The 24,293-nt window shown below is 40.2% G+C and overlaps 2 protein-coding genes across 5 annotated transcripts; both read left to right on the top strand.

The window, feature by feature from the left end:
• Nucleotides 1–526: 526 nt before the first annotated feature.
• On the top strand, nt 527–8,886 carry LOC147527760 (fatty acyl-CoA hydrolase precursor, medium chain-like). Of its 3 annotated transcripts, XM_086620869.1 has the most exons (14): nt 527–599; nt 1,375–1,579; nt 2,380–2,524; nt 2,891–3,024; nt 3,368–3,521; nt 4,407–4,508; nt 5,304–5,408; nt 5,527–5,577; nt 6,204–6,344; nt 6,429–6,515; nt 7,480–7,627; nt 7,828–7,959; nt 8,269–8,341; nt 8,712–8,886. In XM_086620869.1, the coding sequence occupies exons 1-14, from the start codon at nt 527–529 to the stop codon at nt 8,884–8,886; spliced, it is 1,725 nt and encodes a 574-aa protein (XP_086476995.1). The 3 variants fall into 3 exon arrangements, with proteins under 3 accessions (XP_086476995.1, XP_086476997.1, XP_086476996.1); XM_086620871.1 differs by lacking the exon at nt 5,527–5,577 and having other exon boundaries at nt 1,387–1,579; XM_086620870.1 differs by lacking the exon at nt 5,527–5,577.
• Nucleotides 8,887–13,771: 4,885 nt separating this feature from the next.
• LOC147527759 (fatty acyl-CoA hydrolase precursor, medium chain-like) lies at nt 13,772–21,978 on the top strand. 2 transcript variants are annotated; one of them, XM_086620852.1, is made up of 13 exons: nt 13,772–13,844; nt 14,632–14,824; nt 15,626–15,770; nt 16,137–16,270; nt 16,613–16,766; nt 17,529–17,630; nt 18,469–18,573; nt 19,271–19,408; nt 19,491–19,577; nt 20,567–20,714; nt 20,920–21,051; nt 21,361–21,433; nt 21,804–21,978. In XM_086620852.1, exons 1-13 carry the CDS (start codon nt 13,772–13,774, stop codon nt 21,976–21,978), a joined length of 1,659 nt encoding a protein of 552 aa, XP_086476978.1. The 2 variants fall into 2 exon arrangements, with proteins under 2 accessions (XP_086476978.1, XP_086476977.1); XM_086620851.1 differs by having other exon boundaries at nt 14,620–14,824.
• The last annotated feature ends 2,315 nt before the right edge of the window (nt 21,979–24,293 follow it).

Raw genomic sequence — 24,293 nt, 5'->3', positions numbered from 1 at the left:
AAAGGACAGAGTTTAGTAAAATGGGTAAAGATCAGGAGATAGAAAACAAACTCTTTATGGAGATAAATAATGTAATGTAATACAGCAAAACTGTAGTTCCCTTCCTGGTCTCTTCCCTGCATAGTGGGAGGAAATGGTAACTTCACTGTGGAATATGGCAGTGTTACAGCAGCAGGACGAATCTCCTGGTGCAGTGCAAGACTGTTTTCAAAGCATTTTAAGGCTCGTACTTGATGCCTGAGGTTTCGTGAATAAGATTTGTAAGGAGCACTAGGGAGCCAGTGTGAAGCTTGTGGGGCCACTCTGCAAGGCGGGAGGGCTCCCTGTTCCCACATACAGCTGAGCTGCCGTGCACCCCCCTCGAGGAGCGGCTTACAGGCAGGGCAGCTGCTCTGGCCGCCCAGAGTTGGGTGGCTCACAGCTCGGGTATTGCTTTTGCTAATCAGTCTGCCTTGCGTAACAGTTAGAGCTAGCAGAGTATATAAGGCAACGCACCGAGGAGGTAAATATGTGACTAGCTTGCAGCATGGCAACTGGAAAGGATCTGTCACTGCTGTCCTTGATTCTCGCCGTTGGGATCACAGCGCTTGTAGCTACTGGTAAGCTCCAGAAGAGTTTTTACCTACTGCCTTCTGTAAGGAAATAGAGCACACGTGCAGCTTGCAAACCTAGGGGAACACCAGCTGTATCGGAGGCTCTGGGCAGCCAACCTTGCTGCATGGAAATTAAGGCTGAATAGCAAATAGTTCTTAATTTCTGTCTGTGATCTGTTTTCAGTCATTTGTCTTATTTGCCTTTTACAAATAGAGAAATCAAAATCCTGTCCCAAAAATCTTGTCTGCTGAGACAGAGCAGACCAATGTACCACATTTGCAATTTGGTATTGAGAACTTTCGTGTCGATCTTAAAATGAATCTTACCTACATGTTAACAGTACTTATATGCCAGACTATTTTCAGGTATGTTAGAAGCTTTTTCTTTTGGCTATACATACTATGAAGGGTGTGGAATATATTTTGTTTATTCACAGATCTTTTCTTACAAAGAAAATGCCTTTTCTTAATGAGAACAGTCTGTTGGACTTTGAACTGACACCTTGATCAAAAAGGATTAAGATCTCTATACAATTACTAATGTGTGTGGAGAGTACGCCAGTACATGTGATACACCTGAGGGAGATTATACGTACAAACCAATAAGAATGAAGGCTGAAGTAATGTTAGCTGTACTGATCAGAGTTTGTTGAAGCCTTATGTATGAGATAGAATTATTTAAGCAAACAGAAGGCGTATGTTTAAGTAGCTAAAGCTCTTAGAAATCTGGCAATTACATACAGATAGAGCAACAATGTGATTTTGTGCTCACATCCCCCAGGACAAAAAGCAGAGCAACCAGAAGCGGTGACCAAATACGGAAGAGTCCGAGGCTACCAATTCAAAGTAGACGCAGCTGAGAGGAGTGTAAATGTCTTTTTGGGACTTCCTTTTGCTAAGCCTCCAGTTGGACCACTGAGGTTTTCTGAACCCCAGCCACCTGAGCCATGGCAAGGTGTCAGAGATGCCACTTCCTACCCACCGATGTAAGACAATGACAAAACCATTGATCTTTTATTCATTCTGTATTATCTGCAATTCTGGGACACTGTTGAACAGGGCAATCAATAGCCACAAAGATAAATTCCTTGGTGCTATCTCGTTACCACCTGCATCTGTTACAATGAATGCATTTCTATAGACACCTTTATAAGCTGCTCTTATTATTAAAAACTCTTACCTAATGGGCGTCAGCGGTGAACTAATGTGGACCAGCACTTTGCCAGTGGTGTTTGGTTTCAGGACTACTTGCCCCTTACTTAGCAATGTTTCTAATCTGTGTGGCTTTGGAGCAGAAACTGAAAGAAGCTGAGGAAATGTTGGAATAAAATATTGGAAGAAAACATGCTGAGTGAGTTGCGTGCTTAATAGGACACATAAGAAATGAGGATCAATTCTAGTCTATATTGTAAATGTCTTCCTCCATTTGTACTGCTGCCCTTGTTTAAAAATAAGTAATTTCCATTTTCATTGAAGTAATTTGTAGCCCTACGTATTAGCAGGTATATTTCTGCAATATTTTGAAGCATGTAAAATTATATCTGCATGTCACTGTGTACTGCTGTAGGCTGTGGCTCCTTTTTAAGGATTTCCTTAATGCCAGAGCAAAGGAAGAAAATACTTTAAAAGTGAAAAAAAAAGTATTTTTTCTGTGGCCAACAATCTAGAAATGTACTAGAGATTGGTTTCTGGTTTGCACTTCGTTGTGAAATTACAAAGAAGATACACTTTCTTGCTTTGAGGTTTGAGTACTTTCTGTTGCTTGTTATTTTTTTAATTTATTCAGGTGTCTACAGGATAAAGTACAAGGACAGGCAATGTCCGACATGCTTACTAATAGAAAAGAAAAGGTTCTTCTCCAAGTGTCTGAAGATTGCTTATACCTAAATGTGTATACACCCGTTTCTACAGAAAAACAGGAGAAGCTGCCTGTAAGTAAAGTCATTATAAAACCTCTAGCAAAATTATTTTACAGCAAACCTACAACCTGTACTATATCCAGACATACAGGTGCAGTTATGTGATGATGATCAAGTTACATGCTTTACCTAAAGAAATATTTGCTGAGGTTTAAAAGATACACAAATTCCTATTTTACAAATAAAATTTTATTGACGTTTTAGCTAGGTAATGTTTGATTTCCTCTAAATAATCTGTGAAGAGTCACGGGGCTCTCGTGTAATGTACCTAATAAAATCAGTGAAACAGCACAAAATATTACATGTTGGTTTTATATTTAGTTTTTATCACTGGGAGCTCTTACCTGTGCTGAATTGTTTCTGGTTTTGTCTTTCCAGGTGTTTGTATGGATCCATGGAGGCGCATTGGTTTTGGGAGCAGCTTCATCATATGATGGTTCAGCATTAGCGGCCTTTGACAATGTGGTGGTTGTAACAATCCAATACAGATTAGGCATTGTTGGGTATTTGAGGTGAGATATTTCATCCCAGTTTCTGCCAAGTGATTTCCAAAATGATGTGTGCAAAGCCTTTGTGAAGAGACTGCAGAATACTTGCTTATGCAAAGAATCTATATGTTTCTTAGTTACATATGCAACAGTTGGGAACGGTTTACAAGTCCCAAGTCAGCTTCCAAGTCTGTTCTTGTTTGATTGCTACTCTAATCTCAATGCTTTCTGAGTCATTTATTTTTCAGTTGTACAGAGAAGTTCTGTGTAGAGGGTGGCAGCTGATTCCCTGTACCACAGACTGTGTTTTTCTCTGCCTTTTTTTTCTTGCATTGAGCACTTAAACAAGCCTGTTCTTTCTCTGAAGCACTGGTGATAAGCATGCCCGAGGTAACTGGGGATATTTGGATCAAGTAGCCGCTCTTCAGTGGATTCAGGAAAATATCATACATTTTGGAGGAGATCCAGGATCCATCACTATCGCTGGACAATCTGCAGGAGGAATCAGCGTTTCTGCTCTTGTACGTTTTAATTACTTTGGGAAAAAGAACACCGTCCACGTTCATTTTTAGTACCAACATGAAAAGTCAGTGAGAGAAGAGGGATGGTTTTAGAGTAAATGACACATCACCTTGGTCTATGATACGATGTGAGATCAGTGCAGCTTCTGATTGATGACAATGTTCTTTTTGTACCCAGATCTTGTAGTTCAGGTCCAAAATGTTATTCCTCATCTGCTGAATTAAATCTGGGGGGAGGGGGGAGGGTTGCAGTGCCAAAAAACCCAAAAATGTATCCCTGTGGGAAAACTGCTTTAAGAGGATGTATTGCCCCTTTCCTGTTTGCTTTGACAGTCACTCGTGCAAAGTAACTGAGGCAAATAGTCATGACAGCTGAACTAGACGTGCAATTTGTGACCCAGTGATGATGTAAAATGTCCACATCAACGCTGAGCACATTGGCTAAGAGGTTCTTCTTCTCTGGTTTCTCACAATTTGGTACAGATCACACAGTGAAACCAGGGTTCAGTGATACATGTGATAAAAATTCCTGTTTCCTAAGCTCCTGCCCTCTGGCCAGTAGTTCTTTATTCCCCGTCTGCAGCACAGCCCGACTATCCTGGGCACAGCTGTATTTGAACCGTATCTGGCTTGCAGTGTAGTTCCATGAAATCTTGGAAGCAAGGTGCGATGGGAGGGGAAAGGCAGGCATGAACTCTTTATCCCTGATAGTGCTGCCAAAGCCCTTTGCATACTTTAACTATGATCAGAGGCTAAAGAATAACAGTCTTCTGAGATTCGTTTTCAAAGTGTTTTAAATGGCACTTCATGACATTGAAATTCTAAGGCCGTGGTCAGAACACAATGCTTGTCACAATGGTAATGCTCGTTCTTGCTTTTTTACAGGTCTTATCTCCCCTGGCGAAGGGCTTGTTCCATAAGGCCATTTCAGAGAGCGGTACTGCAGTCAGGATTTTTTTTACTGACCAGCCTGAGGAGGAAGCACAAGTCGGTATTTTGTGGTAATTTTAATTATTTTTCCAGATAGCTTTGCGTATCTTAAGAAGATTATTCCAAAATGTAGAAAGAGAATTTTTTTCTTCTGAAACTACAACCACAGTCAGGAATACTCTAACATGTATTGTCTTCTAGAAAAGTTGAGCTGTAATTTTTGGCTGGAAAACAGCACTGCATTCTGAATACTCCTCTCTTCCCCTCCTGTTTGATGCCTGTTTTGTGCAAATGAACAAGACTTTATTCGATCTGTTTATATTTGAAGAGAAGAGCTGACTTCAATCCATTTTTTTTATTCAACTATGAGAAACAACTTCCAGGAAGGTAGATTTGATAATCTGGGATATAAAAGAGGCAACATTATAATGAGCTCTGTCTCTCTCATGACAGCTGTTACTCAACCAAAAAGACATTGTCAAGAATGGTTTAACGTGCACTGTTTTAGCATCGACATGGTTGTTTTCTGACTGCACCACTCTAACTCCTTTATGTTCTCTTGCCTTCTCAGCCTAGCATGTTATTTACCAGAATGCCTATATTAGTCTATTTCTGCATCAAAATATTTTGGAGCAGTATGTGTTGTCCTCCAGCTCAGCCCACAGTGTGAAGGGTTAGAGGGCTAACTATCAGGGCTTCCTATTCTCTACCTCTGCAGCTGGGACATGTCTGGCTTCAGTGATCCTTGTGCAGAAGTTCAGACTCTTCCCTACTGGGCTCCCAGACTGTGGCACACTGAGCCTTCTATGGGAAGTATACGAAAAAGTGAGTGTGTGTTTTTATGGATTGCAGAGAATTGCTGCTGCCTCTGGCTGTGAAAAATCCAGTTCGGCTGCAATAGTGGAATGCTTGAGAGAAAAAACAGAAGAAGAGATACTGCAGATCACACAGAAAATGGTAGGTGCAATGATACTACTTGCATTTAAATGGCATTCCAAATTGTATCACAGCAGAGTATGCTATTTCTGTGTTGTAATATTAGGAGAACTTGACGTTACTCTCTCGACCTTTCCAGTTTTTTACAACACTGCGGCTGTGCTGTATCTCACCTGACAAATGTGAACAGGTTACCTCCCTTCCCTTCTCCATGGACTTTGAGCTACTTGTGTTTTGCTGTCACACTCTAGCAGGGGAAGGAAAAGACAGTATGAAATGTCACAGTTTCTCCTGGACAACTAATGTAATATAATATAGTATTGTATCGTATCATATCATATCATATCATATCATGTCATGTCATGTCATGTCATGTCATGTCATGTCATGTCATGTCATGTCATGTCATGTCATGTCATATCATATCATATCATATCATGTCATATCATGTCATATCTTAAATTACATACTACTTAAAGTTCTTATCACAGTGCTAGCTTCCATGTTCCTTCGCACTTTCAAACCAGAAGTTAGGTCTTCCACTACTGTTCCACACATCTACAATAGGATTGAACTAAGGAGAGACATAAATTGGACATCATCACTTTCTTTCACAAACAATAGAAATATAAATCACAGGATCTTCTGGCTAGTGCAGAAAATCTGTCACAAAATTTGGAGATGACTTAAATAACATTATTTTTTATATTTTCACTTGGGACTTTATTTTGTTTTGCTTTGGAACTACAGTAAAAATATGGCAAATATTGCGTATTAATGAAGCTTGATTTTCTTTTTTTTTTTTTTCCCCTTCAGCCTGTCCCATTCATCAGTGCAACTGCAGATGGTGTATTTCTTCCAAAGAGTCCCAGGCAATTACTATCTGAGAAAGTGATCAATGCAGTCCCATATATAGTAGGAGTAAATAACTGTGAATTTGGATGGAAAATTCCTCAGGTAAGAGAATTATAATGTTGTTATTTAGATATCATTTTGTTAATATAAGATTTTCTAAGAAATATTATTCTTGGTATTGAGCAGGCAATGAAATTTCCTGCTTACACAGATGGACTGGATGAAGATGTTGCACGTCAAGTTTTACAGAAATCCTTAGCATTATCATGTAAGGTAAGAGACTGTTTTCAGGATAAGCCCATGCTGCTTCTTCACTGGTCTGGTTCTATATTAGTACTTCTGGAGAGGTGTATTTTAAAGGCAAACTTTGTTCTGTTTGACAGTTTCCTTCCATAGGGCAGTAATGGGCAGCAGACATGGTGTAATCCAGTCGCCACTAGCGAAAGAAAATACACTTTAAATTTCTATCCTAAACGCCCCTCTTATTTAAAAGGAGTTCTGTGGAAATCCAGGAGTGATACAGATGCCTGAACACAGATCTCTTGTGGTATTTTAGATACCCCAGCTTAGCTACACCATTCTGAAGCAGTAGCTGGAGACTAAAAGGATAACCTGAGATGTTTAGAATGGCACTGAGATACCTGTGTTTAGGTATCTTGAGTGTTTGCTTCCCAGTAATTTGCAAACCTCTTAGCCCTCTGGTTCCTTTGTGCTCTCCTGAAACTACTAAATATAGGAAAACTGCAGATTAATAGGAAAGAATTAAGGACTTTATAAACAAGGCCAGTGCTTGCAATGGATCACTCCGTGTCACAGACATCCATCATGAACTTGGGAAGCAGAGCCCAGGCTTGTTCTGAAAGGGAGTAAAATATGGCCCTCTACAACACTAAATGATTTTTATGAAATGCAGCAGACTTTCTTTTCTCTTATGAGAGTTATTTCCAGAGATGGGAGAAGAGACTGCTGTATCTATTTATCAGCATCCCTGACTGATGTTTATCTAAAGATGTTTGATCTTTGCATCTTGCAAACTTGTTTTTCCTGGGAATGTCTATATCCCATAGCTGTGTACCTCCTGAGCTCTGAGCACGCTCTGACACAGTTGAGGATTTTCTCTGAAAGAAGGTAACGTTTGGGCTTTCGCCAGGGATGTGCAGATGGCACACTCAATTAGTGCTGTTACTCTTTATAATATTCACATCATTGTAAGAAGTATTTTCGTTGTTCATTGCAGGATGCTACTTCTGAAGTTGTTGACCAAGTATACAATGAATACATCGGGAACGCAAAAAACCGTGCTCAGGTGCGAGATGGCCTTCTTGATGCACTCGGAGACTCCTTCTTTGTTCTTTCAGCCGTTGAAGTGGCTAGATACCATAGAGGTGAGTCTAGTTCAGCACCTGTTAGAAGAAAGGTAGAATTTCACACTGGGGTGTGTTAGTCGACAGAATGCGTCATACTTCATTATCCACAGAAGTGATAGAGTTTTCTTTTTATCAAAAGAGCTTGTAGTGAATGTTTATCATCTTTGGTGGCAGGTATTTTCAGCTCTCAAACTAACATTCTGTACATTTTCTACTAGATGCTGGCAACCCAGTCTACTTTTATGAATTTCAACATCGACCAAGTTCAGCGGCTGGTGTTGTACCAGAGTTTGTAAAAGCAGAGCATGGAAATGAGCTTGCCTTTGTCTTTGGAAAGCCGTTCTTAGCCGGTGATGTATCCATGCTCACTGAAGTATCCCTTTTAAAACATCGTTATTATTCGTTTTACTTACTGGAGGGCTTTGGAATAGACTTTCTCTCTTAGAAACATCGGAATCAACATAAACATTTTCTGCCTTTAGTGGTAGTTACTTTCCATGAAGTCATTGATCTGCAGTTGTCTCCCAGCTCTGCTCCTGTAAAACTCGCACAGCTCAGAGTAACAAGTAGAGCTGATTACAGTCTATTGGAATTGACATAGCTGCTACTTCTTCGATTATTTCGTTTTTAATGTTGCCGTCTCATCTCTCACTTTGCAGGGCATGCTACCGAAGAAGAAAATAAACTTAGCAGAACTGTTATGAGATACTGGACTAACTTTGCTAAAAATGGGTGAGAATATATAATGATAATTTTGTCAATCAAGTTTTCTCTGTACTGCCTGAAACATAATAGCCATACTTACTATTTCTAGTTTTAATGATTGCAAGAAAAACGTTTTAAAATAACAGGCAGGCTGATATAGGAAATAAATCCAAGAGCTGTTACTCCATCTGCAATGGAGTTTTAGATCCAAAAGTAATGGCAATTATTAAACGTTTGCTATTCCACCAATGGGCGTTTTGATAAAAAACATCCAACTATTCGGGTACTAAATCACACAATCAGCTCAAATTAGTTTCCTGAAACGCTCTCATCCCGAGCGATCAGAGCACAATTGATAGGCAAATGGAATGCTAACATTTTGTTATATTCTTTCCAGAAATCCCAATGGAGAAGGCTTGGTCCATTGGCCTCAGTATGATCTGGATGAAGAGTACCTGGAAATAGACCTAACGCAAAAGGCAGCAAAGAAGTTGAAAGAACACAAAATGGAGTTTTGGACACAGCTCACAAAAGAAACGATGAATGAAAGGAGAGTACACACAGATTTATAAGAGTTGTGGAGGATACCGTTTGCTTTTCAAACCCAAAGTAGAATCAAAATCAGTTTGTCAGAATGCAGAGTTTAATAATCACCTTCTAACTCAGTATTGTGCAATCTGTTGTCATGATCACAGTGAAAGGAGAGAATCAAGGGAAATTTGGAATGTTTGTGGGACTAAAAGCCGCTATTAATGAAGCAAGCAGAAAAACCTCATAATCGTTCAGGCTCAAAAAGATCATGGTGTATACTCAGTGGATGTCAAAACTGAATAACGCTCCTGTGAGAAGGGAGAATGAAGGGAAAATTGGCAAATATATTCAAATCTGTAGGAAATTATTTCTACAGTGTATATTGTAAGTTTCTGAATATGTTATATGCTTATTCTCCTCTTCTTTCAGGAGGGAATGGTCAGGTGTCATTCTTACAGCCTCTTTCCACTTTCTGTAATTGGAAATACCCAATAGAGAGCAGAGCATCCATCAGAAAACATCTGCGAGATGGGCTTGACGTCTCAGAAATGAGGATAGAAAGTCTCTACTTGTTTTCTTGTTTTGTAAACTGTTAGAAATAAACATTGCTTTTGATTTTTTGGAACTTTCTTTTCTTTCACTTAACAAATATAGGCTAATTCCAAGAGCTTAAATCACACCCAAGCAGCCAGAAATGTGCCGTTTCTTTCTTCTACCTAAAGGGTTTCAGATATTTGCTGAATTTGCCAGCTTTCTTTGCAGGACCTGAGTCTCAAGGCTCTAGGGTTTTTACCGACTGTTCTGTGCTGCGATTATCTGTTCTTCAGCCCTTCCTGGCAAAGAATTCACAGTTCACTGGCTGGAGGGAGGAAGCATTGCTGGCAGGACAGACACCCACTGAGACAGAAGGGAGAGCAGTGTACGATGTTTTCACTGCATGTCATTAGCTCAGCATTGTCCTCGGGCCCACAAAGGGAAGACCTGCTGATGTGAAAAGCACGCACCCCCAGCCTTCCTCCTTTCAAGGGCACTAGCAGCTGCCACCACGTTTCTGGCAGATCTGGAATGCCTCAGGGCACACAAGTAACGGAGAGACTTTTTTGCAAAGTTACGCAGCGAGCAAGATACACTGGCCAGGCACAAAGGAACACACAACGTAAGCATCCAAGAATCTCTAAGAACTCTACTCATAACAATGAACAAGCAGCAAGAAATTAGCTCTTCTACTCCCCTAACTGGTGTCAAGCTCACCCTCTCATCGTCCACAGTGTCCCACGGTCTATGACTACTCTCCCCAGGAGCGACTGTCGCAGTGACACATCGGCAGCCCAAGTTCCTGCCTGCACGTGTTGATGTCTTGAGGATGTCTTCTTCCTCCTCACCTCTGGGTTCACTCGGGCTTGTTTTTACACATTGTTGGACCTCAAGCAGTGTGATCAATACTCTGCCAGGCTATCCTCTTTTGTCCATTTTTTCTGTAACTTGAAAAAAACACTAGTTGCTACCATTTCTTGCAAAAAGCCATCATTAAGTAACAGCTAATTGTAGCAATAGTGTTCAGCCACAGTGTTAGTTCTGTCGTGTATCTCGTAACGCAGCATATGGGACACGCTGGGCGTTTTGTTCCATCCCTTGTTTTGATCTGAAGTAGCCTTTAAGTCTCTTATTGATTTGTTTGTTGAATTAGTGTTTCTGGCCTTGTAAGCTCACAAAAATCATTACCTTAAACAAGACAGAAAAAATCTCCTGTGTTTGTGAATGCAAAATCACAGGTCTAACTTCCGTGGAAAAGTGAGGCCCGTTGTTTTATCAGGCACATGTGATACCAAAGTAGTTTCCGACTGTGTGAGACGAAGTGTTCTGTCCATCTGTCTGCTTTAAAACCCCAAATATACAGAATGGTAGGCTTTCAAGCAGTTGAGGAAGGAATGGTCGTAGGGCCATAACGCACAGGTTACCTTTAAGTAGCAGGTTCTTACATTATGCTCCAAAGCACATTTTATTTCGTATCCTTAATATTGCTGGTCACTCGGTAGAGATACCCAGTTGGGCTCAAGGTAACAGAACATATTGATTAAATACAAATGCATGCACTGTGCACCTGTATTTGAAGAAATTCTTAGCAGTATATTCAGTTGATAATATTCAGCAAGTACTGCTGCTATTGTTCTGATTTTCACATTCTGTCAAAAGAACACTTAATCTTTATGGAAAGTGTAGTAATTATACATGATTTCTCTAATTGCCTTTCTAAGTTGGTGACCAAGTATTTTTGTTGTGTGTCATTCCTGCCTCTCAGGTCTTCTCTCCTCTGGCACAGGGTTTATTCCATAGGGCTATCTTAGAGAGTGCAGACAGAACTCTGATAACTGACCATCCTGAAAGACAAGCTAAAGTAAGTAATGTTAAAATCTATATTGTTCCACATTTTAGTATTTTAATGGTATTCAATATTATTACTGACCTTGTAATACTGTAGCTTTCCACACGTTGATGCTTCCTGTGGAAAGAAAATCTGTTTGCACACGCATTTATGATGCTGCCTTGTTCAAAGTTGCAAATCCTCAGTATGTGCATGCTGTTGTAACTTACTTACGTCACAGACTGAAAGAGAGGGATGGCTATCAAAATAGTGATGAAGGGCAGAATGTTTGTTCAGCTGGTGCTTTTGCAGTATGAAATTTTGGTCTGTACTAAATGATCTTATGTTCTGATAAAATGATGTTAATTCAGATTAATGTAGGTTAATTCAGAGTTATAATTTACAGTCAAAACATGCACATGATATGCAAACAATTAGGATAGTAAAAGGAATCACTTAAAGTAATTTTGAGGATAAAATTGTGTTTTGTTTCTTTTCATTTTTTCTCCACAGTTGTCATATTTGCAGTTATTCACTGTAATAATTCCAGTTGATCTATTTCCCCTTTGTGATCCTTTACTGTCTCCTAGATTTGTGTCTACAACAGAAGCCTCATTAATTAAATACAGTTACCAAATTTCCCAGCGGCTCAGGTTTTTCTGTCGCTTCCCCATAACTGAAGGCAGAACGAAGCAGCAACATACGTTCTTGTAGTTCCCCCTCACATGGAAACAGTTTTCCCATGCCAGGAACTAAGCAGACCAAGGTAAGTCGAAACGGTGAGAGAATTTGCCACCAGTTTCAAGAGGGCAAACAGGAGCCCAGAGTTTACTACTACACAGTACTTCTGCCCTTGGCTTCCAGGAGACCTTTATCACGGAGATGAAGGTAGAAGATAGGTTATGCTAAACGCCATCGCTTGTACCTCAGGCATTTGTTTCCATTCATTGCATTTGACAGTGCATACATCTATCGGTGCAGTAGAGGCTGTACAGTCATGAAACTGCAGCCTAATCCCAGAGCAGTTTTATTGACATGTAATGTCATGAACTTCACTCTTGAGAAACAAGAAAAAAGTCTCCCAGGGAACATCTATACGGCCATAAAAATTCTGCAGTGACGTTATTGTCCACATTATTTTCTTAGAAGCTCACATTTACAGCATTATCCCATTTACCAGTGTATGCTGTGCACTAACTGTACACTCAGGAACAGCTCGTGTGCACACTGGCATTGGCATTGTTAAGTGTGCTGCTGCAGCACAGGGCTCAGTAGAGAGGGCAGGAGTCTCCTGATTAAGAGAGCAAATGCTTCAGATATTCAGAATGCATTCAATATGCACATCTGAAGCTACCTGCCAACAGTTTGCGCCCGGAACAGTCCTGTTTGAAGTTGACCGGGATTTACCTACAAGGGCTGTAAGTCCCGCCTGTGCACATGTGCTTGGGAAGGCTGGAGCAAAGTACACAAGCACGGCCATAGTACAACTAGGTGTAGAATACTTAATGCTGTCTATGAACACTGATTATTCTTGTGATACAAAATTGTGAAACAGTCTTTCTGGGGCAAAAGCTACTGAGCCAAAAAAACCCTTTGTTTCTATTCAGTTCTCTCTTCCCTCTTTTTCGTGTCATGCTCCGCTGATAGACGTGAGTTCACACAGAAGTCCATAAACCCTCCTGATTTCTCAGAGGCATTAAATATATAGTTGCCACCCAAATCCTTTAATGTTGCTCCCACACTACAAAAGCTGAGAAATCATCTCTTCAGCGTTGGAAACCTCGTGTGTTGTGTTAGGTAACAAATAAACTTGCCTGAACATGCAGCATTGACTGACATGCAGGGTATCCACCCTGCAGGAAAAGTGAAGGTTTTTCTGGTACTGTTTTGGTCAAAAAATATCCTTGTGTGAGAAAAAAGAATCCCTCAACTTTTACTTCAACAAAGCCATATTTTTCTGGAGTATTATTTTAGATTTTGCTCTTTGTGGCTATATACATAGTAAATGAAGGGGAAAAATAAAGGGAAGGCAAATGGGAAAGGACAGAGTTTAGTAAAATGGGTAAAGATCAGGAGATAGAAAACAAACTCTTTATGGAGATAAATAATGTAATGTAATACAGCAAAACTGTAGTTCCCTTCCTGGTCTCTTCCCTGCATAGTGGGAGGAAATGGTAACTTCACTGTGGAATATGGCAGTGTTACAGCAGCAGGACGAATCTCCTGGTGCAGTGCAAGACTGTTTTCAAAGCATTTTAAGGCTCGTACTTGATGCCTGAGGTTTCGTGAATAAGATTTGTAAGGAGCACTAGGGAGCCAGTGTGAAGCTTGTGGGGCCACTCTGCAAGGCGGGAGGGCTCCCTGTTCCCACATACAGCTGAGCTGCCGTGCACCCCCCTCGAGGAGCGGCTTACAGGCAGGGCAGCTGCTCTGGCCGCCCAGAGTTGGGTGGCTCACAGCTCGGGTATTGCTTTTGCTAATCAGTCTGCCTTGCGTAACAGTTAGAGCTAGCAGAGTATATAAGGCAACGCACCGAGGAGGTAAATATGTGACTAGCTTGCAGCATGGCAACTGGAAAGGATCTGTCACTGCTGTCCTTGATTCTCGCCGTTGGGATCACAGCGCTTGTAGCTACTGGTAAGCTCCAGAAGAGTTTTTACCTACTGCCTTCTGTAAGGAAATAGAGCACACGTGCAGCTTGCAAACCTAGGGGAACACCAGCTGTATCGGAGGCTCTGGGCAGCCAACCTTGCTGCATGGAAATTAAGGCTGAATAGCAAATAGTTCTTAATTTCTGTCTGTGATCTGTTTTCAGTCATTTGTCTTATTTGCCTTTTACAAATAGAGAAATCAAAATCCTGTCCCAAAAATCTTGTCTGCTGAGACAGAGCAGACCAATGTACCACATTTGCAATTTGGTATTGAGAACTTTCGTGTCGATCTTAAAATGAATCTTACCTACATGTTAACAGTACTTATATGCCAGACTATTTTCAGGTATGTTAGAAGCTTTTTCTTTTGGCTATACATACTATGAAGGGTGTGGAATATATTTTGTTTATTCACAGATCTTTTCTTACAAAGAAAATGCCTTTTCTTAATGAGAACAGTCTGTTGGACTTTGAACTGACACCTTGATCAAAAAGGATTAAGATCTCTATACAATTACTAATGTGTGTGGAGAGTACGCCAGTACATGTGATACACCTGAGGGAGATTATACGTACAAACCAATAAGAATGAAGGCTGAAGTAATGTTAGCTGTACTGATCAGAGTTTGTTGAAGCCTTATGTATGAGATAGAATTATTTAAGCAAACAGAAGGCGTATGTTTAAGTAGCTAAAGCTCTTAGAAATCTGGCAATTACATACAGATAGAGCAACAATGTGATTTTGTGCTCACATCCCCCAGGACAAAAAGCAGAGCAACCAGAAGCGGTGACCAAATACGGAAGAGTCCGAGGCTACCAATTCAAAGTAGACGCAGCTGAGAGGAGTGTAAATGTCTTTTTGGGACTTCCTTTTGCTAAGCCTCCAGTTGGACCACTGAGGTTTTCTGAACCCCAGCCACCTGAGCCATGGCAAGGTGTCAGAGATGCCACTTCCTACCCACCGATGTAAGACAATGACAAAACCATTGATCTTTTTATTCATTCTGTATTATCTGCAATTCTGGGACACTGTTGAACAGGGCAATCAATAGCCACAAAGATAAATTCCTTGGTGCTATCTCGTTACCACCTGCATCTGTTACAATGAATGCATTTCTATAGACACCTTTATAAGCTGCTCTTATTATTAAAAACTCTTACCTAATGGGCGTCAGCGGTGAACTAATGTGGACCAGCACTTTGCCAGTGGTGTTTGGTTTCAGGACTACTTGCCCCTTACTTAGCAATGTTTCTAATCTGTGTGGCTTTGGAGCAGAAACTGAAAGAAGCTGAGGAAATGTTGGAATAAAATATTGGAAGAAAACATGCTGAGTGAGTTGCGTGCTTAATAGGACACATAAGAAATGAGGATCAATTCTAGTCTATATTGTAAATGTCTTCCTCCATTTGTACTGCTGCCCTTGTTTAAAAATAAGTAATTTCCATTTTCATTGAAGTAATTTGTAGCCCTACGTATTAGCAGGTATATTTCTGCAATATTTTGAAGCATGTAAAATTATATCTGCATGTCACTGTGTACTGCTGTAGGCTGTGGCTCCTTTTTAAGGATTTCCTTAATGCCAGAGCAAAGGAAGAAAATACTTTAAAAGTGAAAAAAAAAGTATTTTTTCTGTGGCCAACAATCTAGAAATGTACTAGAGATTGGTTTCTGGTTTGCACTTCGTTGTGAAATTACAAAGAAGATACACTTTCTTGCTTTGAGGTTTGAGTACTTTCTGTTGCTTGTTATTTTTTTAATTTATTCAGGTGTCTACAGGATAAAGTACAAGGACAGGCAATGTCCGACATGCTTACTAATAGAAAAGAAAAGGTTCTTCTCCAAGTGTCTGAAGATTGCTTATACCTAAATGTGTATACACCCGTTTCTACAGAAAAACAGGAGAAGCTGCCTGTAAGTAAAGTCATTATAAAACCTCTAGCAAAATTATTTTACAGCAAACCTACAACCTGTACTATATCCAGACATACAGGTGCAGTTATGTGATGATGATCAAGTTACATGCTTTACCTAAAGAAATATTTGCTGAGGTTTAAAAGATACACAAATTCCTATTTTACAAATAAAATTTTATTGACGTTTTAGCTAGGTAATGTTTGATTTCCTCTAAATAATCTGTGAAGAGTCACGGGGCTCTCGTGTAATGTACCTAATAAAATCAGTGAAACAGCACAAAATATTACATGTTGGTTTTATATTTAGTTTTTATCACTGAGAGATCTTACCTGTGCTGAATTGTTTCTGGTTTTGTCTTTCCAGGTGTTTGTATGGATCCATGGAGGCGCATTAGTTTTTGGAGCAGCTTCATCATATGATGGTTCAGCATTAGCGGCCTTTGACAATGTGGTGGTTGTAACAATCCAATACAGATTAGGCATTGTTGGGTATTTGAGGTGAGATATTTCATCCCAGTTTCTGCCAAGTGATTTCCAAAATGATGTGTGCAAAGCCTTTGTGAAGAGACTGCAGAATACTTGCTTATGCAAGGAATCTATGTGTTTCTTAGTTACATAAGCAACAGTTGGGAACGGTTTACAAGTCCCAAGTCAGCTTCCAAGTCTGTTCTTGTTTGATTGCTACTCTAATCTCAATGCTTTCTGAGCCATTTATTTTTCAGTTGTACAGAGAAGTTCTGTGTAGAGGGTGGCAGCTGATTCCCTGTACCACAGACTGTATTTTCTCTGCCTTTTTTTTCTTGCATTGAGCACTTAAACAAGCCTGTTCTTTCTCTGAAGCACTGGTGATAAGCATGCCCGAGGTAACTGGGGATATTTGGATCAAGTAGCCGCTCTTCAGTGGATTCAGGAAAATATCATACATTTTGGAGGAGATCCAGGATCCGTCACTATCGCTGGAGAATCCGCAGGAGGAATCAGCGTTTCTGCTCTTGTACGTTCTCATTAACATTGAATTTTAATTATTTTTTGAAAAAACCCACCATCCACGTTCATTTTTAGTACCAACATGAAAAGTCAGTGAGAGAAGAGGGATGGTTTTAGAGTAAATGACACATCACCTTGGTCTATGATACGATGTGAGATCAGTGCAGCTTCTGATTGATGACAATGTTCTTTTTGTACCCAGATCTTGTAGTTCAGGTCCAAAATGTTATTCCTCATCTGCTGAATTAAATTCTGGGGGGTTTTGGCAGTGCCAAAAATCTAAAAATGAATCCCTGTGGGAAAACTCCTTTAAGAGGATGTATTGCCCCTTTTTCTGTTTGCTTTGACAGTCACTCGTGCAAAGTAACTGAGGCAAATAGTCATGACAGCTGAACTAGACGTGCAATTTGTGACCCAGTGATGATGTAAAATGTCCACATCAATGCTGAGCACATTGGCTAAGAGGTTCTTCTTCTCTGGTTTCTCACAATTTGGTACAGATCACACAGTGATACCAGGGTTCAGTGATACTTGTAATAAAAATTCCTGTTTCCTAACTCCTGCCCTCTGGCCAGTAGTTCTTTATTCCCCGTCTGCAGCACAGCCCGACTATCCTGGGCACAGCTGTATTTGAACCGTATCTGGCTTGCAGTGTAGTTCCATGAAGTCTTGGAAACAAGGTGCGATGGGAGGGGAAAGGCAGGCATGAACTCGTTTATCCCTGATAATGCTTGTCACGCTTGTAATGCTCATTCTTGCTTTTTTACAGGTCTTATCTCCCCTGGCGAAGGGCTTGTTCCATAAGGCCATTTCAGAGAGCGGTACTGCAGTCAGGACTTTGTTCACTGACCAGCCTGAGGAGGAAGCACAAGTGAGTATTTTGTGGTAATTTTAATTATTTTTCCAGATAGCTTTGCATATCTTAAGCAGTTTATTACACAATGTAGAAAGACAACCACAATCATTAAAGACACTTATTGCTGTGTGCAAATAATACACGTTTAATGATGCTTTGCTTTTCAGATACCCAAATATCCATGTATATCTGCGTGAAAGCAAAAGACTAAGGAAGCAAAGAGAGAAGGCAGGGAAGAAGTGTGAAATGTAAAGGAATACTCTAACATGTATTGTCTTCTGTTGTCTTGCCTGTTTTGTGCAAATGAACAAGACTTTATTCGATCTGTTTATATTTGAAGAGAAGAGCTGACTTCAATCCTATTTTCTTTTTCAACTATGAGAAACAAGTTCCAGGAAGGTAGATTTGATAATCTGGGATATAAAAGAGGCAACATTATAATGAGCTCTGTCTCTCTCATGACAGCTGTTACTCTACCCAAAAAGACATTGTCAAGAATGGTTTAACGTGCTTTTTTTTAGCATCGACATGGTTGTTTCTTGACTGCACCACTCTAACTCCTTTATGTCCTCTTGCCTTCTCAGCCTAGCATGTTATTTACCAGAATGCCTATATTAGTCTATTTCTGCATCAAAATATTTTGGAGCAGTATGTGTTGTCCTCCAGCTCAGCCCACAGTGTGAAGGGTTATCAGGGCTTCCTATTCTCTACCTCTGCAGCTGGGACATGTCTGGCTTCAGTGATCCTTGTGCAGAAGTTCAGACTCCTCCCTACTGGGCTCCCAGACTGTGGCACACTGAGCCTTCTATGGGAAGTATACGAAAAAGTGAGTGTGTGTTTTTATGGATTGCAGAGAATTGCTGCTGCCTCTGGCTGTGAAAAATCCAGTTCGGCTGCAATAGTGGAATGCTTGAGAGAAAAAACAGAAGAAGAGATACTGCAGATCACACAGAAAATGGTAGGTGCAATGATACTACTTGCATTTAAATGGCATTCCAAATTGTATCACAGCAGAGTATGCTATTTCTGTGTTGTAATATTAGGAGAACTTGACGTTACTCTCTCGACCTTTCCATTTTTTAACAACACTGCGGCTGTGCTGTATCTCACCTGACAAATGTGAACAGGTTACCTCCCTTCCCTTCTCCATGGACTTTGAGCTACTTGTGTTTTGCTGTCACACTCTAGCAGGGGAAGGAAAAGACAATATGAAATGTCACAGTTTCTCTGGGTCAACCTGGAAATTAATATAGTATAATGTCATATAATTTAATGTAATGTGATAGAATAGAATAGAACATATTACAAACTACTTAAATCTTCTTCTCGCAGTGCTAGCTTCCATGTTCCTTCGCACTTTCAAACCAGAAGTTAGGTTTTCCACTACTGTTCCACACATCCATAATAGCATTGAACTAAGGAAAGATGTAAATTGGGCATCAGCACCTATCTTTACAAACATAAAACTTTAATGCTAGTCTGCATAGATTCCTCTGCCTAGTCCAGAAAATCTGTCACAAAATTTAGAGATGACTTAAATGCTATTACTTCTTATATTTTCGCTTGATAATTTTTGTTTTGCTTTGGAACTACAGTAAAAATATGGCATATATTGCACATTAATGAAGCTTGCTTTTTTTTCTTTTCCCCTTCAGCCTGTCCCAATCAGTGCAACTGCAGATGGTGTATTTCTTCCAAAGAGTCCCAGGCAATTACTATCTGAGAAAGTGATCAATGCAGTCCCATATATAGTAGGAGTAAATAACTGTGAATTTGGATGGATAATTCCTCAGGTAAGAGACTTATAATGTTATTTAGATATCATTTTGTTAATATAAGATTTTTCTAAGAAATATTATTCTTGGTATCATGCAGGAAATGGAATTTCCTGCTTACACAGATGGACTGGATGAAGATGTTGCACGTCAAGTTTTACAGAACTCCTTACCATTATCACGTAAGGTAAGAGACCATAACCAGTCTCTGGTTAATAAGCAGCACTGAGATTAACCCAGTGCTGCTTCTTCACTGGTCTGGTTCTATATTAGTACTTCTGGAGAGGTGTATTTTAAAGGCAAACTTTGTTCTGTTTGACAGTTTCCTTCCATAGGGCAGTAATGGGCAGCAGACATGGTGTAATCCAGTCGCCACTAGCGCATGAAAATACACTTTAAATTTCTATCCTAAACGCCCCTCTTATTTAAAAGGAGTTCTGTGGAAATCCAGGAGTGATACAGATGCCTGAACACAGATCTCTTGTGGTATTTTAGATACCCCAGCTTAGCTACACCATTCTGAAGCAGTAGCTGGAGACTAAAGGGATAACCTGAGATGTTTAGAATGGCACTGAGATACCTGTGTTTAGGTATCTTGAGTGTTGGCTTCCCAGTAATTTGCAAACCTCTTAGCCCTCTGGTTCCCTTGTGCTCTCCTGAAACAACTAAATATAGGAAAACTGCAGATTAATAGGAAAGAATTAAAGACTTTACAAACAGGGCCAGTGCTTGCAATGGATCACTCCATGTCACAGACATCCATCCTGAACTTGGAAAGCAGAGCCCAGGCTTGTTCTGAAAGGGAGTAAAATATGGCCCTCTACAACACTAAATGATTTTTATGAAATGCAGCAGACTTTCTTTTCTCTTATGAGAGTTATTTCCAGAGATGGGAGAAGAGACTGCTGTATCTATTTATCAGCATCCCTGACTGATGTTTATCTAAAGATGTTTGATCTTTGCATCTTGCAAACTTGTTTTTCCTGGGAATGTCTATATCCCATAGCTGTGTACCTCCTGAGCTCTGAGCACGCTCTGACACAGTTGAGGATTTTCTCTGAAAGAAGGTAACGTTTGGGCTTTCGCCAGGGATGTGCAGATGGCACACTCAATTAGTGCTGTTACTCTTTATAATATTCACATCATTGTAAGAAGTATTTTCGTTGTTCATTGCAGGATGCTACTTCTGAAGTTGTTGACCAAGTATACAATGAATACATCGGGAACGCAAAAAACCGTGCTCAGGTGCGAGATGGCCTTCTTGATGCACTCGGAGACTTTTTCTTTGTTCTTTCAGCCGTTGAAGTGGCTAGATACCATAGAGGTGAGTCTCTAGTTCAGCACCTGTTAGAAGAAAGGTAGAATTCCACCCTGGGGTGTATTAGTCGACAGAATGCACCACACTTCATTATCCACAGAAGTGATAGAGTTTTCTTTTTATCAAAAGAGCTTGTAGTGAATGTTTATCATCTTTGGTGGCAGGTATTTTCAGCTCTCAAACTAACACTCTTCTGTACATTTTCTACTAGATGCTGGCAACCCAGTCTACTTTTATGAATTTCAACATCGACCAAGTTCAGCGGCTGGTGTTGTACCAGAGTTTGTAAAAGCAGATCATGGAAATGAGATTGCCTTTGTCTTTGGAAAGCCATTCTTAGCCGGTGATGTATCCATGCTCACTGAAGTATCCCTTTTAAAATATCGTTATTATTCATTTTACTTACTGGAGGGCTTTGGAATAGACTTTTTCTCTTAGAAACATCGGAATCAACATAAACATTTTCTGCCTTTAGTGGTAGTTACTTTCCATGAAGTCATTCATCTGCAGTTGTCTCCCAGCTCTGCTCCTGTAAAACTCGCACAGCTCAGAGTAACAAGTAGAGCTGATTACAGTCTATTGGAATTGACATAGCTGCTACTTCTTCGATTATTTCGTTTTTAATGTTGCCGTCTCATCTCTCACTTTGCAGGGCATGCTACCGAAGAAGAAAATAAACTTAGCAGAACTGTTATGAGATACTGGACTAACTTTGCTAAAAATGGGTGAGAATATATAATGATAATTTTGTCAATCAAGTTTTCTCTGTACTGCCTGAAACATAATAGCCATACTTACTATTTCTAGTCTTAATGATTGCAAGAAAAACGTTTTAAAATAACAGGCAGACTGAAAAAGGAAATAAATCCAAGAGCTGTTACTCCATCTGCAATGGAGTTTTAGATCCAAAAGTAATGGCAATTATTAAACGTTTGCTATTCCACCAATGGGCGTTTTGATAAAAAACATCCAACTATTCGGGTACTAAATCACACAATCAGCTCAAATTAGTTTCCTGAAACGCTCTCATCCCAAGCGATCAGAGCACAATTGATAGGCAAATGGAATGCTAACATTTTGTTATATTCTTTCCAGAAATCCCAATGGAGAAGGCTTGGTCCATTGGCCTCAGTATGATCTGGATGAAGAGTACCTGGAAATAGACCTAACGCAAAAGGCAGCAAAGAAGTTGAAAGAACACAAAATGGAGTTTTGGACACAGCTCACAAAAGAAACAATGAATGAAAGGAGAGTACGCACAGATTTATAAGTGTTGTGGAGGATACCGTTTGCTTTTCAAACCCAAATTAGAGTCAAACAAAATCAGTTTGTCAGAATGCAGAGTTTAATAATCACCTTCTAACTCAGTATTGTGTAATCTGTTGTCATGATCACAGTGAAAGGAGAGAATCAAGGGAAATTTGGAATGTTTGTCACAGCTTTTACATGAAACATGTCTCTGGTCTTCAGCTTTGATGGAAGGCATTGGAGTTCTGCAAAATCATTTAGTATTCCTACCACAGCATAGCTGATGACTGTTCACTGTGATTCACTTGCTGAAGAATATACTACCCTCGGAGGAGTAATTAGCATACTTAATATAAGAAAATTGTAGAGAATTGCAACTACGCTGGCTGTGAAAAACCTGATTCAGCTGCACTGGTTCAGTGCTTCAGAGAAGAAACAGCAAAGCAGATTGTAAGCATAACTCAAAATGGTGGCTAGTACTGTACTTTGTTTTATAAGACAGAATACTTCTCTAAAAATAAGATAACTTGAAGCAAAACTATCATATGACACTTGATTGGCTTTTGCAGATCTTCACAATAATGGCCTTGAACAATAATGTTGCACCTGAAGAATCTGAACAGGAACATTCCCTGCTCTCCCTTAGGTCTGTTCTTACATGTCTCAGGGTAGAAGTGCACACGTCACAGGAATGTAAACAACTAATGCTTTTTTTTTTTTTCCTGGGAAAAGCTATGAACTACACAGGCTCATGAATACCAGACAGGAGAGTTAAAACTGCAAAAATGGAACTGGCCAGCTTTGCGCAATTCTTTGTGTCATCAGCAAGGTGCTTCCTAGCAGTTGGCTGATTTTTGAATACAGTGTGCAAGAAGGACGGACTGCATATTGGAGGAAGTAATACAGCAACCTTTCTAGGAAGCACAGTCATTGAGAAAGCTCTTCTTTTTGCAAAACTGACCTTTTGTTAGTCACAGTTTTATCTGTGCCCATGATCAGTTCTTCCGTATCCCTGTGCTGGCTTGTCAGTTCTTTTGCAATCTTACCACTTAAGCCTATTTTGACCCTGTTACTCATCCAACTCTAAGAAGCTGCAGGTAGAAACGAGTTAGTAAGTCATCACTCTCTGTCTTGAGCGTTCAGTATTAAATTCTTGCACGGTACTAAAATTATGGAAGAGAAATTCAGAACAAGGCCTGAAACCTTTGACATTATATATGATAACTAAAAATAGGTCACTTGGGTGATTTCTTTAGGTCAATACTAAGAAAGCTGAATTATATTTCCAAGCAAAGCCGATACATAAATAACAAAGAGGTACTTTTTTCTCCAGCATCCTCTTTTTATCGGTGCACTTGTGGACAGTATTTTTTTCCCTAAAACCCCATCACTGCTACTAGCTGCAAAAAGAATCAATGCAGTCCCGTACGTAGTAAGAGTAAGGAACCATGGATTTGGATTTCTGCTTCTGACTGCAAGATGCATATAATGCCTTTTATTTGTACATCGATTTATTAACTATTCAGGAGCATAGGAGTGCACGGAAAACATTCTTTGTACTCTGCAGGTGCTGAAATAGCCTCCTTTGGCAAAAGGATTGGACAAAAATGTGGCCTTCCAGCATTAAAGAACAGAGAGTCTTTCACAGTAAGAGGCAATTTTGATGTGCTAATTGACTTTTATCTAGCGAGGGTTGGTACTTCACACCTGCACTAGTCCCGGCTTTGGTCCCTCCTTCATTTTCTTGGATACAGACACTGTGGCGGAGTGCCCCCCGTGTACCATGATGTCCTTGAACTAAGTGCCAGATGCAGGGGGGGGGGCGTTAGGCTGCAGTTCAGGCTCTGTAGAGGGTCCATCCCTTCAGTGTCCCTGAGGTGGTTCCCAAGCTCCAGGAGACACTACACATATGTGAGAAGAACAACGTACCCCAAAAGGGAACGGAGCCATGAGCTTGAGAGAATTCTGTGAAAACTCACAGGAAGATTATTCAAGTTTTGTGTTCTTTACGTGAGTCATTTCCAGGTATGGAAAACAGCAGGCGCTGCTGACTGGTAGTACCTGAGCAGGAATCAACGTAATTCTCCTTTGAGCTCCGGCAAACCTCTTGCTTCCAACTGGAGCTTGAGTAAGTAACACTGAAGCACCAGCTCCGAGTTTGGATTACTTGCTTGTCTATTAGACAATCCGGTGTGCTTTCATGAATTTCAGCATCAGCCAAGCTCAACTGAAGGCTCAAAACCAACCTCCATACAAGCAGACGGCGCAGATGACGCTGGCTTTGTGCTTGGAAATCCTTCTCGGGTTGGCTCGGTAACTTGTTCACTCGTCATTTGT

The sequence above is a fragment of the Tauraco erythrolophus genome, chromosome 15, assembly GCF_009769465.1.
Source record: "Tauraco erythrolophus isolate bTauEry1 chromosome 15, bTauEry1.pri, whole genome shotgun sequence".
In the NCBI taxonomy this organism is placed as follows: domain Eukaryota; kingdom Metazoa; phylum Chordata; class Aves; order Musophagiformes; family Musophagidae; genus Tauraco; species Tauraco erythrolophus.
The sequence above is the reverse complement of the archived record's forward strand: the minus strand, read 5'-3'. Positions and strand labels throughout refer to the sequence as shown.